At 45.6% G+C, this 13,921-nt stretch overlaps 1 protein-coding gene across 8 annotated transcripts in view; it reads left to right on the top strand.

Moving 5' to 3' along the window:
- COBL (cordon-bleu WH2 repeat protein) overlaps positions 1-13,921 on the top strand; it is a 260,810-nt gene that overhangs the window by 230,862 nt on the left and 16,027 nt on the right. For all 8 annotated transcript variants that reach the window (XM_079932337.1, XM_079932335.1, XM_079932339.1 and 5 more), the window contains 2 exons: positions 852-1,161; positions 13,815-13,912. In XM_079932337.1, coding sequence (XP_079788463.1) covers positions 852-1,161; positions 13,815-13,912 — 408 coding nt within the window. The remainder of the gene's footprint in view (positions 1-851; positions 1,162-13,814; positions 13,913-13,921) is intronic.

Raw genomic sequence — 13,921 nt, 5'->3', positions numbered from 1 at the left:
TGTCCTACCACCTCAATATTAGGGTCATTCTTCTCCAGGCATGGAGTTTTCAACCTCAAAGCCCAGTAAGGGGGACACTGGTGCCCACACTCTCCTAACACTTACTGTCCCTTGGAATAGCTGGACAGATGTGACGCGTGGCCGCAGTGCCCCGTCGTCACGATTAGAGCCTGAGGAAATGAACTCGGGCCTCCGCAGTAAGTTACAATCGGTGCATCCTATGCCGTCTGCTGCCCTGAACCACAGTCAGTGCTCAGGGCACAGTGACCTCATCCAAGAACACTTTTGTTCTCACTCTTCTACATTTTACTTGCGGGTTCTCTTCTACGAGCATCTCTTATTTAAACCAGATCGAACTCTCACATGTAAAAATAAAGAGAAAGCCAGATGCTGGCAATGACTGTCATTAATATTTAAAGCCAAATTGTACATGTTCCTGGGAAGTTAGAAGTTCCCGAACAAGATGAGTTTTTTCAAAGTTTGTTTCTATTTTGAAAACCCCTAGTTTCTCCAAAGAACTCATTTTCAAACAACTTCTGTTAAACCAAGGGTCAGACTAGAGACAATTGCATTCACCATGTCGTTAGTTTGAATTTTTTAATGTTGTTTGCTTGTAGTCACGTACAGGGTAACAATTCCAAAGGTTAATTCAAAATAGGCTGATTTTTTTAGGGAAAATGTTGCTCTCAGTCACATATGCACGTAACTCCTTCCAAGTTAAAGTGTGTCCAGAGGGAAGTGGTGTGTGTGAGGGGTCCTCCCTCACACCCCAAATTCCAGATTTCAGATGAGTCAGGCAGTGGGGAAGTCACTGGAGCGTTGCCTGACCTGCCCTTGTGTGTCTCGTCCAGTGAGCCTGCCCCTGGGGCCTGGCGGTCCCTGCGCTGTGGACGGGGTCCCTCCACTGCCGTCGGAGGCCGAGGAGACTGTGTCTGTTGGTAGCTGCTTTGCCTCAGAGGACACAACAGAGGACTCGGGAGTGATGAGTTCCCCCTCGGACATCGTGTCCCTGGATTCCCAACACGACAGCACGAAGTCCAAAGACAAGTGGGCCACAGACCAGGAAGACTGCAGTGACCAGGACCTGGCTGGGACCCCAGAACTGGGCCCCCAGAAGAGCCCCTCGTGGGAGAGGAGTGGCCCTGGGAACTGGCATCTGAGGTGAGTCATGGACGGAGGGAGGTCTTTCGTCCTGGTGACCCAACCGATACTTGTGAGGTCACTGCACCCTGGCTGGGGACTTGTTCTCCATAGTTCTGTCTTCATGCTCTTTCTAGCTCTGCAGGTATTTACAAATAATACATAGTATTGGCTTGTTTGTTTGTACCTTTTATATAGATGGTACCATACTCTGAGTGTAGTTTTCCATTCGATATCATGTGTTGAAGATTTATCCCTGATGACGTATGTGTTATTAGTTCACTTATGTATCCATTTCTTAATGAATGGACACTTGGGTTGCTCTGGTTTTTCACCACTGGAATCAATAAGCACGTCATACATAGGTCTCCACTTATACACAGAGCTTTTCGAGAAGAGAAATTATTAGACCTTCAGAGAAAACTCACCTGCAACTTTTTGGAATATTGGCAGATTGCTCTCCAAAATGGTGACCTGGTGTCCACGTCCTGCAGCCGTCCCGTCTGTAGTGGCCTGCCACTCCACATCCACCGATACGGGGATTAATGGGCGTTGTAGTCATACAGGTGCCCAATGGCATTTCGTGTGGCTTTAAGATACAATACCCTGATCAGTAAGGATGAGCATCTTGTCACGTGTGTATGACCAGTTCAGTTTCCTCTTCTATGAATTGTCTTTTCATAGCCTTCTTTTTTTTTTAAATTGGGACATTACTTTTTTTTTAATCGTTAATTTCTCTTTAGACAGTTATTTACACACAAAGAATCTCTAAGACGGTGGCTTGAATTCAACTGTTTTATTTTGTTGTATGAAAATTGCTTTTTGATTTGAATAGTGTTGAATTTGTCCTTTTTCTCCTGAACGTATATGATATTTGAATATTTGAGAGATCCTTCTCATACCACAAAGGACTAAAGAGTATCTGAATTTCTTGTAAAAGTTTTAGCGTTGCTTTCTGACATTTGGGCTTCTTGTCTACCTGGAGTTTATTTTTGGGCGTGGTGTCAAGAAGGGATCTATTTTTCCCACTGGTTCCTGGTTCCACGTTGGTCCTCTGTCCAGTTTCCGTATACACGTCAGTCTGTTGCTTGCACTCATTCCATAGACTGGTTACTCTGTCTCTGCACCAGAACCAGTCTGTCGTAATTCCTTTCTTCATTCTTAGTTAGAAAGGCAGGTTAATTCCTGGCAGCTCGTCCTTCTTTTTTGTGTTACTGTTGAAGTATAGTTGATTTACAATATCATGTTAGTTTCAGGTGTATAGCACAGTGATTCATTCATACATATATCTATTCTTTTTCAGATTCTTTTCGCTTATAGGTTATTACAAAATATTGAGTAGAGTTCCCTGTACTATACAGTAAGTCCTTGTTGTTTATCTATTTTATACACAGTGGTCTGTACATGTTAATCCCAACCTCCTAATTGATCCCTCCCCCCACTTCCCTTTCCCCTTTGGTAAACATAAGTTTGTCTTCTATGTCTGTAAGTCTCTTTCTGTTTTGGAAATAAGTTTATTTGTATCTTTTTTCTTCTTTTAGATTCCACATATAAGTGATATCATGTGATATTTGTCTTTCTCTGTCTGGCTTACTTCACTTAGTATGATAATCTCCTTTTTCTTACCTTTTAGATAATTTTAAGAACCAGTCACGCAATGTTTTAGAAACGTTAATAGAAATAAAGTAGATTTTTTTTTTAAAAAAAGCATAAGTTGATCACCAAAATGAATGAATGCCTTTGTATTTTTCATGTTTTTTTCAGCTTTGTCTAAATGAACACACAAGTCTCTGTCTGGTTAATGTAACTGTAGTGTCAATACTATTCTATTTTGGTTTATTTTTAGCTAACAGTTTATCACGAGCATTTCCCCAGGTGGTTGTATACACCCTCTAGTAATGTTCAAGTACAGCTCTTCAATCTTAAGGACAATTCCAAGACCAAGTTCATATTTTATTAGACAGAAAATTAGAAGGTGACAGTTGGTCCATTTTGCCTCTGCCCCAAACAGGGTGCATTGAGCTGAGGTTGGCCTGTTTGCAGAGAAAAACTAGGGCATTTCCTTCAGAGTCCACCTACACATAAAGGAAAGGAGCTTCACAGTAATCCTCAGGTCTGTTCAGTTGGTTTGCATTGGGATTGCACACCCTGAGCTCTACATCTGAAACTAATCAGACATGTTACCTCGGTGCCCCAGGGATGCTCCTACAAAAGTCCCAGTGGATTTTGCTGGTGTTGACCAGATGTAAAATCTTGCTGATTTCTGTTCAAGTATGGTACTGTTGTCTGCAGGCACAGCCAGGATAATCACGGGGTCTTGGAACCTGACGCTTTATCCAAACAGGGAGCAGGTCATGTTTTTCTGCCCTCGTCTCTGGGGTGCCACTGAATTTGAGAGTAGTGTGGAGGGGAGGGCGGGGACTCTGGGCCCTGACCGACCCACGTGGAATCCCACCACCACTAACTAGCTGCTTGGCCTTCGAGGGTCCTCCTAACTTTGCTGAGCCTCGAGTTTTGCTTATATCTGTGCAGATAACGCCTCCTACCTGTCACAGGTGTGGGAGCCACTGGGTACCTGTGCACATGCTCAGTGCCTCTTGAATAGCCATTGGGTGGGACCCATTGACTAAGTCACACAGTTAGTTTAGGGACCAGAGCACCGTGAATTTTCATGGCACACCAACTTGCCTTTTTTGGGCTTTAGAGTCAAAGGAAGTTGAAGATGATCGCTGAACTCCTCAGTCCTGTCTGTGCTGTTCCATTATTTTCCTCAGAAATGGGATCAATTCTCTGCCCATGATTTTTCATGGAATATCTGTAGGTTTTTCTTTTTCAACAAGAGTTGTCTCCATTACCAATTAGACATACTCAGAGACTTCAGCATGGTGTATCACATCTTTATGTCCAAATGCATAACTTTCAATAAATTTCAGGATTACTTAAAATCCGTGCCTACTGTGGAAAGCAGGGGTTACAAACTCAGAGGCCACAGAGCATGGGGCAAAGCACAAGTTTTCTCTAAAGAGGGCAGCCCCACAGCTTCCTTACGGTTGTTGCCCTGAGGAATTTACAGACCCAGTGTGGCCAGCGTTGGAAGAGAAGACAGAAATCTAGATTTTTATGTGAGGTCTCCCCAGTTTTTTTTTTAAAGGCTATAAGTGTTAATTGCTTTAATTTCTTTTTTCTCTGATTCCCATTGTAGCTGAGCTTTCCCCATATGTTTGTCAACCAGGTACATTTCCAGTTTTGGAAAGACTCTGTTTATGGGAGGAATAGTCTTAAAGTTAGAATTTGAAAAACATTCAGATGCAAGAAATGAAGATGGGAACTAGAAAGCAGGTAGCAGACGCAGAGATTGTCCCCCGAAAGCTGATTTCACGTCCCTCCTTGGATACAAACGGTACTGATGCACTGCGGTGGGCACTGGGTCTAGGATGGGACAGGAGCTGGAAAGACGAAAAGATGGACAAGGTCCCCACGTGGAGACGGCCCTTATGTTGTAGCCGGGAGGATGGGTGGTTCATCAAGGGCTGTGACCCACCTGCCATCCAGAATCCAGTCCCCTCCCCATTTGAGAGATTTAGGCCTCCCAAATTTTAAATCTTGGCAACCAATTCAGACTTTCAGGGCCAAAAAAAACGCATCTACATGCTGGGCAGGCCAGTCCCAGATGTGCGCTCCACTGACGGCTGGATGCCTTGGTCCGTCCTCCTCTGCGCACTCATTTGCCAACTTTGGAATCGCTACAATTACTCGGGTATCTCCTGGGATGTATCTCTTGAAAAATATCACTTCACAATATATTTGGGAAGTTCCACATTCTTCTCTTGGAAGAGGAGAGTATAAAGTCGCTTACAAATTCTGCAGCAAAGCAACGTGTAAATTTTCCCCTCTGCCTGCCTCTTAATATCCTTTAGAATGAGTGTTCCACTGAGGACCATTTGGGAGATGCTGTCCTAGGTCATCCCCCTTCTGCACTGTCACACTTCCGGCATTTACAAATACGCACCTCAGATACATGGTTAGAGAGAGAGAGAATACACTGCTTCTGGTGAACATGGTGCATTCCAGTGATGTGCTCTGAGGCCCTGTCTGAGAATAGGGCATTGAGAGTTGGGACAGCAAAAAGCCTGAAGGGGAAGGGGAAGGTGGGGAGAGTCTTCAGGGGCCGACCGGTCCTGGCCCAGAGAGCAAGTCTGCAAAATTTGTGTGATCCACAATGGAGCAGATGACTGCAGGTGTCCAGACTGGCCCAGGGTCAAGTTCAATGAGATGATAAACTGTGCTTGGGGGTTGGTAGCCCAGAATCAAGCTGAAATGTCCTGAGAGCAGAGCCCACCACTGTTCATGGAGGTGTGGTCTTGACCTTGGCCACCTGGAAAGGGCCCCGGAGCGGAACACTGCCCAGGCGCACACGAGTTCAGTGAGTAAGAGAAACAGTAACAAAGAACGTGGTTTCTGATACCCTGCTGTCCCAGGAGAGGACAGGCCTGGTGACAAGGGCAGATGTGTACTCAGTCAGCCTGCCAGCTCTTCCCTTCCTGTGCCGTGAGATGGATGCCCCTGGACCACATTTAGAAAGGGAGGCCGCTTGAAGGGGCTGGTACCCTGGTCTTGGTGCTACTGCTGGGCCCTGAGTCCACCTCCCGGCTCTGCCCAGCATTGATGCTGACACCTGGATTCTGCAGCTCATCCTAAGGTGGCATTTGTGTTCCCAGGAGGGGTGTTCTTCCTGTGATGATCCAGGACCTGGCTATGGCAGTGAGGCCTCTCCACCCTTGGAATGCCAGACGCCAGAGGCTCCGGAGCATAAGTTACCCTTTGCCATGATGGGCATGGCTTGGTCTCTGCACATGGGACACGGGTTCTGACGGATGGTGAAGCTGTCCCCAACAGTCTCAGACACCCTCAGCTTGCAGAATCTCCACTGTGGCGCCAGTTCCCAGGGGAAATAAGGAGTGTTTGTGGTTTTCAACTTTGCCAGGGTGCCCCGTACTATCGCCACCCCTCTGATACTCGGAGATGCATTCAGTATTGGAGGGAAGAGTGGAAGAACCTTTGTGACCTGCAAAGGCCCCAGTTTGTAAGGTCTGTAAAGTTCTAGTTTGCTGGGCTGTTTCTCCTCTCTCTGCCGTCTGCTATTCTGCAGATAGCAAATTCGTCCAGACTTCTTTGGCTGGAATTGCCTGGGGTCCCCCTTTGACAAATTGGAGGCAAGGACTCTTTGCACCAGAGCTCCTGCAGCCTGTCCAAAGAGCGTCTGTGGGGTTGGCTTCAGCTGAAAGCGTTTTTCTTAAACTATTCGGTCTAGTGGCAAAGTGCACGTCTCCTGCTCATGCACTGAATTTGGAGGCTCTGCTCCTCGCTGCCACGGCTCCAGCTTCCTCAAGGGCAGCGCTGGCTGGGCTCCATCGAATGCCCTGACAGCCAAGATTTTGAATTGAAAAGTCTCAAGGATAAATACCAGTCTTCTAAAGGGAGCAAGGGTGAAGGCTTGGGAACGATTAGCGTGTGCTTTGTGTGCTGTGATCTGAAAATGGTATGTTTTCCATCAAGTCATTCGATTCGATCCAATTATAGTTTTCATTGCAAAATAAATCTATGCCCTCAATTCAAACTTGACCCTGTAAGTGGGACATCCAATTCCAAGAGTCTTCCTCTAAATTTAGCACAGCCAGTAAATAATCTCCTTCAGGAAGAATTCGGCCCATGTGGGGATTGCCCCTCATGGTGAGGACACCTAGGAGTGGCTTCCACACAGTCCTGCCCTGGGTGGGAGTTGTGTCACCCATGAAAGATCTCCTTCCAGCTGCATCTTTCCTTCGTGTATGACCCAGGCCAACTCTCCTAATACTTAAAGAGCAACACGATGTGAAGACTGCCTGGCCTCATATCTGCCCTGCCTATTACTGGTGATGGTGCCCTGGGCCAATGACTTGACCTCTCACTTCTTTTTTTTAAATTGAAGTATAGTTGATTTACAATGTTGTGTTAGTTTCAGGTGCCCAACAAAGTGATACATATATATATATATATATATATATTCTTTTTTTTAATTTATTTATTTTATTTTTGGCTGCGTTGGGTCTTTGTTCCTGCACGTGGGCTTTCTCTAGTTGCGGTGAGCAGGGGCTACTCTTCGTTTCAGTGCACGTGCTTCTCTTTGTCGTGGCTTCTCTTGTTGCAGAGCATGGGCCCTAGACATGCGGGCTTCAGTAGCTGTGGCACATGGGCTCAGTAGTTGTGGCTCGTGGGCTCTAGAGCATAGGCTCAGTAGTTGTGGCACTCAGGCTTAGCTGCTCCACAGCATGTGGGATCTTTCTGGACCAAGGATTGAACCCATGTCCCCTGCATTGGTAGGGGGATGCTTAACTGCTGCACCACAGGGGAAGTCCATATATATGTGTGTGTGTGTATATATATATATATATATATATATATATATATATATATATATATTCTTTTTCATAGTCTTTTCCCTTATAGGTTACTATTAAAATATTATTAAAATATTGAGTGTAGTTCTGTGTTCTATATAGTAGGTCCTTGTTGGTTATCTGTTTTAAATATAGTAGCGTGTATCTGTTAATCTGAAACTCCTAATTTATCCCTCCCCCCTTTACCATCTTGGTAACCACAAGTTTGTTTTCTATATCTTTGGTTCTATTTCTGTTTTGCATATAAGTTCATTTATATCATTTTTTTTCTTAGATTCCACTTATAAGTGATATCATGAGATCTTTGGCTAACTTCACTTAGCATGATAATCTCTAGGTCCATCCATGTTGCTACAAATGGCATTATTTCATTTTCTTTTTGTGGCTGAGTAATATTGCATGGTATATATGTACCACATCTTCTTTATCCATTCATCTGTCAACAGACATTTAGGTTGCTTCCAAGTCTTAGCTATTGCGAATAGTGCTGCTATGAACATAGGGGTGCATGTATCTTTTCAAATTATGTTTTTCTCCAGATACATGCCCAGGAGTGGGATTGCAGGATTATATGGTAATTCTATTTTTAGTTTTTTTAAGGAACCTCCATACTGTTTTCCACAATGGCTGCACCAATTTACATTGTCACTAACAGAGCAGGAAGGTTCCCTTTTCTCCACACCCTCTCCAGCACTTGTTATTTGTAGAATTTTTGATGATGTCCATTCTGACTAGTGTGAGGTGATACCTCACTGTAGTTTGGGGGATTGACCTCTCACTTCTACTTTCTTGTCAGTACAATCGAGATCTGCAGTACCATCCCCTAGAACACTGCCTAACATATTGCCAGCCTTCAGAAATTGGCGGCTGGTGTTATTATTGTTGTTGTTGATGTTGTTTATTTAAAACTGCCTGAGGAAGGATAGAAACTTGATTTGTTGGAAATCCTTATAACCTGTGTCTACCTCTGACCATCTGCCTCATTAAACTATTTATAACATCTTTGTTTGAAAAGAACATATGCATATGTTTGAAAAGTACACATTTGTGTACCGATAGATAGATGGGGGAGAGGCTAGCACTATTTCTAAACTCTCGAATCCTGAAGGCAATCTTGCTGTAATCAGGCAACTTATCCATCTGTGTATCATACTATGTGCGATCAGTACTGTGAAGCTCTCAGTCCTGGGATCCCTTTGGGGGACACTAGTTCCGCAGAAATTCTGTAAGGAGTCAATGAGACAGATTGGGTAAGTGGGTTGCAGGCTCTGTTTTTTTTTAACAGTAGAACCACACTGAAATCATGCATAGAGCCTCAAAAGACAGAAACTGTAGCTTCTCCAGGGGAAGGGCGTCTCCCTGTATTGTCCGCTGCCTGCCCACCTTCTGCCTGGCAATCCGTAAGCTCCTTCTCCTCCCCCACCTGTCCGTGAGTGGTGGACGTGAGGGCTGTGGAAGCGAGAAGCTGTGCCTCTCTTATCTGCAGGGCTGAGGATTTCAAGATGCTTATGGAACTGAGAACGCGCAGGTCATGGGTGGAGGAGCTGGGCTCCTGTCCTGGCTTTTCAGCCCTGGAACTTTGTAACTAGAGGAGCTCTGTGACCTAGGAGCGTTTAGAGGTGTTTTATACCTTCTAGACCTCTGCAGCTTTGTAGTTATAGGAAGGAACTTTGTGACTCTAGCATCATTTAGAAACATTTTATATATTCTAGATCCTGAAACTTTGTAACTATGAGAACTTTGTGACCACAGAAACATTTAGAAATAGTTTATGCCTTCTAGAACCCTGCAATTTTGTAACTATAGGAACTTTGTGCCCACGTGAGCATTTAGAAACATTTAATACCTTTCAGAACACTGAAACTTTGTAACTGCACTAACAGAGGAGTATTTACAAACATTAAGATCTTGGAGAACTATGCTGTAGGTACAGTAGCCACCAGCTAACTTTGGCTCCTGAGCCCGCCGGATGGGTAGCCCAAGTTGAGATGTGCTGTGAGAGTGCAATTGCACCAAACATATGAAAAAATGAACTTTTTAATATTAATTATATGGAAATGATGATAATAATTTGGGTTAAATGTTGAGTTAGAGTGTACTAATTTAAGTTAAGGAAAATTAACATTATTTAATGAAAAAATAATCTTGCTTACTTTTTACCTTTTTAATGTGACTACAAAAAGATTTTAAATTACATGTGTAGCTCACATGACATTTCTGTTGGACCCCGTTGTTCTAGAACTCTGAAGCTTTATAAATACAGGACCATTTGTACATGGAATGGGGAAGTTAAGCACATATTACTGTCATCAGCCATCTCTTTTCCCAGGCTTCTTACCTTTAGTTTATCAAGTAACTGTTTTGAAATCGCATGGGTTGGTTTGGTTGTTGTCAGCCGTTGAACCTGAAAAGGACATCTTTTTCCTCTCAGACTTCGCTTGTTTTCTGCGACTGGGTCAATTACCTAAAGAAACTTTCCTAGCCACATCAAAAACAAAAATGACTTGATGTGCCGGAATGGGGCAGAATCAGCCCGTGCTTTCTTCTTTCTCATATAAAATTTTTTAAAAACTGAAAAAGCACCTGTTTGCCCAGGTACTGATTCCTCGTGACTGCCGTTAGTCTCCCATGGGAGTGGGTGGGGCCATCGCCAGACCCCGCCCCTGAGGCTGCTCCACTTCCGGGAAGACTCCCGCTTGAGGCCGGCTGAGCCTCAGACGTTAGGCAGCGGTGGCTCGTCCGTGGCTGTGGCCTTGGCAGAGTGACCCACCGTGGGAGGCAAGGCTCCCGGTGAGGTTTCTCCAACACGTGCAGCTGGTATCGGAATGCCTGTGCTGCTTGTTTGCCCTTCATTTCCTTGGTCTTAAGCCAAAACAAACTGTCCATAAGAAACTGTCTATCTTAGAGTGGGGTGTGTGTTGGGCGTAAGGAATGATGCCTGGGAAAGGAACATCTGCACAGCTGACTTTCAGCTAAAAAGAGGTGCTAATGCTTCTGGCCAACTGTGATTCTTCAGGGGCACGCAGGAGGGCCCTCCTGCTGAGCCCACAGAAGCTGCCCTCCAAGCCCAGGGACCAAGGGCTCCCAGCTGGCTGTTACAGGGAGAGAGGAATAGCTGTAATCCATCAGCGGCCCTTTGAGGAGAAGTGGATGGGGTGGGTGAGGAAGGAAAAGCAAATTCTGCTAAGTCTCCCCCTCCTGAAGCTGTACATTGCAAAGCATAATACATACATCACACTGGTTTGGGCTTTTGCCAGATGAACCATTCACCCAGAATCCAGAGCGTGGCGGGTCCTATCCCGCATCAGGAGAGGCACCGGCTGCAGAAGCCAAGTGGTCCACAGGCCTGGCCTTGCCCCGCCCCGAAGGTGCTCGGCAGCCTTGGGAAGAGCACCGGCCGAGGACCTGGGCTCCTCCCTCCACAGCGCTCCCAAGGCCGGTGGCTTCTGTCATGTGTCCACTCTCTCCTCCTGGACAGGCAAGGCCCCGGTGAACCAGGTCCACCCTGGGGCGTCAAGAGCAAAGTCAGGTGAGAGGTGGGTGGGATGTGTCAGCGGAGTGTGGAGCTGAGCATCTGGGACAAACCTGGGACATGTACAAGAGGCAGACGGAGGAAAGGGGCGGGCAGGCAGGCCAGGTGGAAGGCAGGTGGAAGGCAGAGGACGCGGTGTAGGGACCCCGGACTTCACAGGGGGCCTGACGGGAGGTGAGACGGGCAGGCGGAGAACAGGTCTGAAGCCCTGAGCTTGGCCGCTGATGGTTAGACCAGGCAGCTCAGGCCGGAGCATGGGTGGGAGGAGCGTGGGGAAGGGCTGGCTCAGGCCTTGCTGCAGTGCCTCCTTAAGGAGTAAGGATTGTCACACACTGGTTTAGGATCATCTCAGGGATTGCTGGGTACTCAGGAACAAAATAAAATTATAAACACAACATGCCACGTGTATTGGACATGGTATCACACACGTGTAAATGGCTTTTCATAAAAGAATTAGTACTCATTAGAGGACCAAAGGATCATTTTAGACGTTGCCCATTTCAAACATTGCCTTATCAATCAAGCTGCTTTGTACCAAAATGAGCATACTTCAAAAAAAAAAGTATGAAATATTTGCCGTAATCCATCCATTTCAACAAATCACACTGGTCGGCGATGGTGCCTAGGTTTCTGCCTCACCCTTGTCCACAGACACAGGTTACTTTTCGATCATCATGACCATCCTGTGTGGAGTTGCATATCTTGATTTCTTCACGTGACATGCCAGCTTAAGCAGCGATCTGTTTCCACCTCCATGGCATGGTCATCATAGGATGCACTGACGGGGGGCACTCCCTGCTGCCGGAAGCTGTAGAGACCTCGCCATGAATATGATGAACATGCTGGTGTTTATGTTTTGCCTTCCATAACATTGTTTTCTTAAGGCAAATTCTCAAAAGTGAGGCTAATGAACCAAAGTTCCTGCAGAGTCAAAGCTATGCTTTTGCTTCTTGATGTACACATTCCCATTGCTTTCCAGGTAACACCAGGAGCAACAAGTTGAGAGTCTCAGATCATGGAGTTGTGGTCAGTCTGGGGTGGTCTTCTTTCTCCAGTGTACGCTTTATGAAATAATATCATCAGTGGAACTTCTAAATTACTTTTTAATTCTTTTTCTTCAAAGGGTGCATTATTTTAGTTTAGTTTAGTTTTTATTGAAGTATAGTTGATTTACCATGTTGTATTAATTTCAGGTATACAACTAAGTGAATATGTACATATATGCATACACATATATATATATTCTTTTTCAGATTCTTTTCCCTTATTGGTTGTTACAAAATACTGAGTATAGTTCCCTGTGCTATAGTTTTTAATTCTTATTAATATCATTCTGTTCCCATGGAACAGTGTGATTTTGCATACTTTGAAGGAAAGGCAAATACTTTGAAGGAAAAGTATAGACATAATTTTGTTTGGCTGGACTTTAAACAACTTAAAGTAGGAGGCAGCATTTGAAAAGTGCTCTGTTTTCCATTTCAAACACTGTTTTATAGAGCCCTTTCCATTTTTTTCTCTGCCGTACACTTTATTGAATATTTAAATGAGATTTATTTAAACCACCACATTCCGTGAAAGAGAAAAACACAAGTTTAGTAAATGCATTCAATTAAGTCTTGGGGCAAAAGCAACAGGAAACGCAGCCTTGAGCCTCCCGGGGTCGTTGTTAGTTGGTCCACAGCCACACAGATCTCGGCCAACGCTCTTTGTTTGCCGTGTCAGAGGACATTAGCTGAGACGGGTCTGGAAGCCACTTCCTGGCTCCAAAGGGACACGATCACCAAGTAAGAAAGGCTCATTTATCAGAACACAAACTTTGCTACGTAAGTGAGGATGGTACAAAGCATATTTCAAGCATCATTATCTCGGCCTGATTAGTAATGATGGAAATCGGTCCTCGATTTTAACGGTCAGCGGGAAAGACCTTCAGCTTTCACTGAAGAGTGACAATCACCCCATATGTGTCTCTGTTCTTGGCACAGCAAGAAAACGGAGACAAGAGCCTTTGCAAAGGCTGCTTTCAAATTGCTTTGGCAGCCGTTGTCTTGTGGATGCCGCTGTCCAGGGACACAGATAAGGAACGTCCAGTTCTCCTTGGGGGGATGGGGGGACATCTCCCTGGATGCCCGGGTGGCAGCACCACGCGGCACCTCTGGATACATACGTGGCCAGCCCTCCCCGGTTCTGGAACCCCTGTGAGCTTGGGCTGCGCCATCCTGAGCTCACGCGGTTGCCTCTCTGTGAAGCAGCGATAAGGACCTCGCCTGCTTTATATCTGCATGTGAGGTTTATCATAGGATGATCTGGGCAGAAAAGCCCCAAGTAGGTCCCCGCGTGGGAAGGCTGCATGAGGCACTGGAGGGCACTGTGTGGCCCCCCGCTGTGGGCATTTCCCCCATCCAGTTAAAACCCTGAGGGGCCTGGGGAGGGGGATGGGCTGGGGAGGCTGTCACCAGTGTCACTGCTGCCCTGAGGTTTGCTGTAGTCGTGGTGTTCACTGTGCACCACACACACACACACACACACACACACACACACACCCCATCTGCGGCCCAGTAGGTCCAAGGGCAGCAGTGGTCCAATGCCTTTGGAACTGCAAGAAGTTGACTATGAGTTGTACCTTCTTCGGATATTTCCAGAAAAGAGTGAATTACGTAAATAATGAGATAAACGAATGCTCTCCCTTTCTGCTTGGTCTTCCCTAGAAGTGGAAGAGTTGCTCCAGCCTCACATGAGGATGAAGACCTATTCATGACCGGCCAGTTCCAGAAAACCCTTGCAGAACTGGACGAAGAGCTGGAAGGTAAGCAGC

The sequence above is a fragment of the Stenella coeruleoalba genome (genome assembly GCF_951394435.1).
Source record: "Stenella coeruleoalba genome assembly, chromosome: 9".
Lineage (NCBI taxonomy): Eukaryota > Metazoa > Chordata > Mammalia > Artiodactyla > Delphinidae > Stenella > Stenella coeruleoalba.
This window is presented reverse-complemented; position numbering and strand designations above follow the sequence as displayed.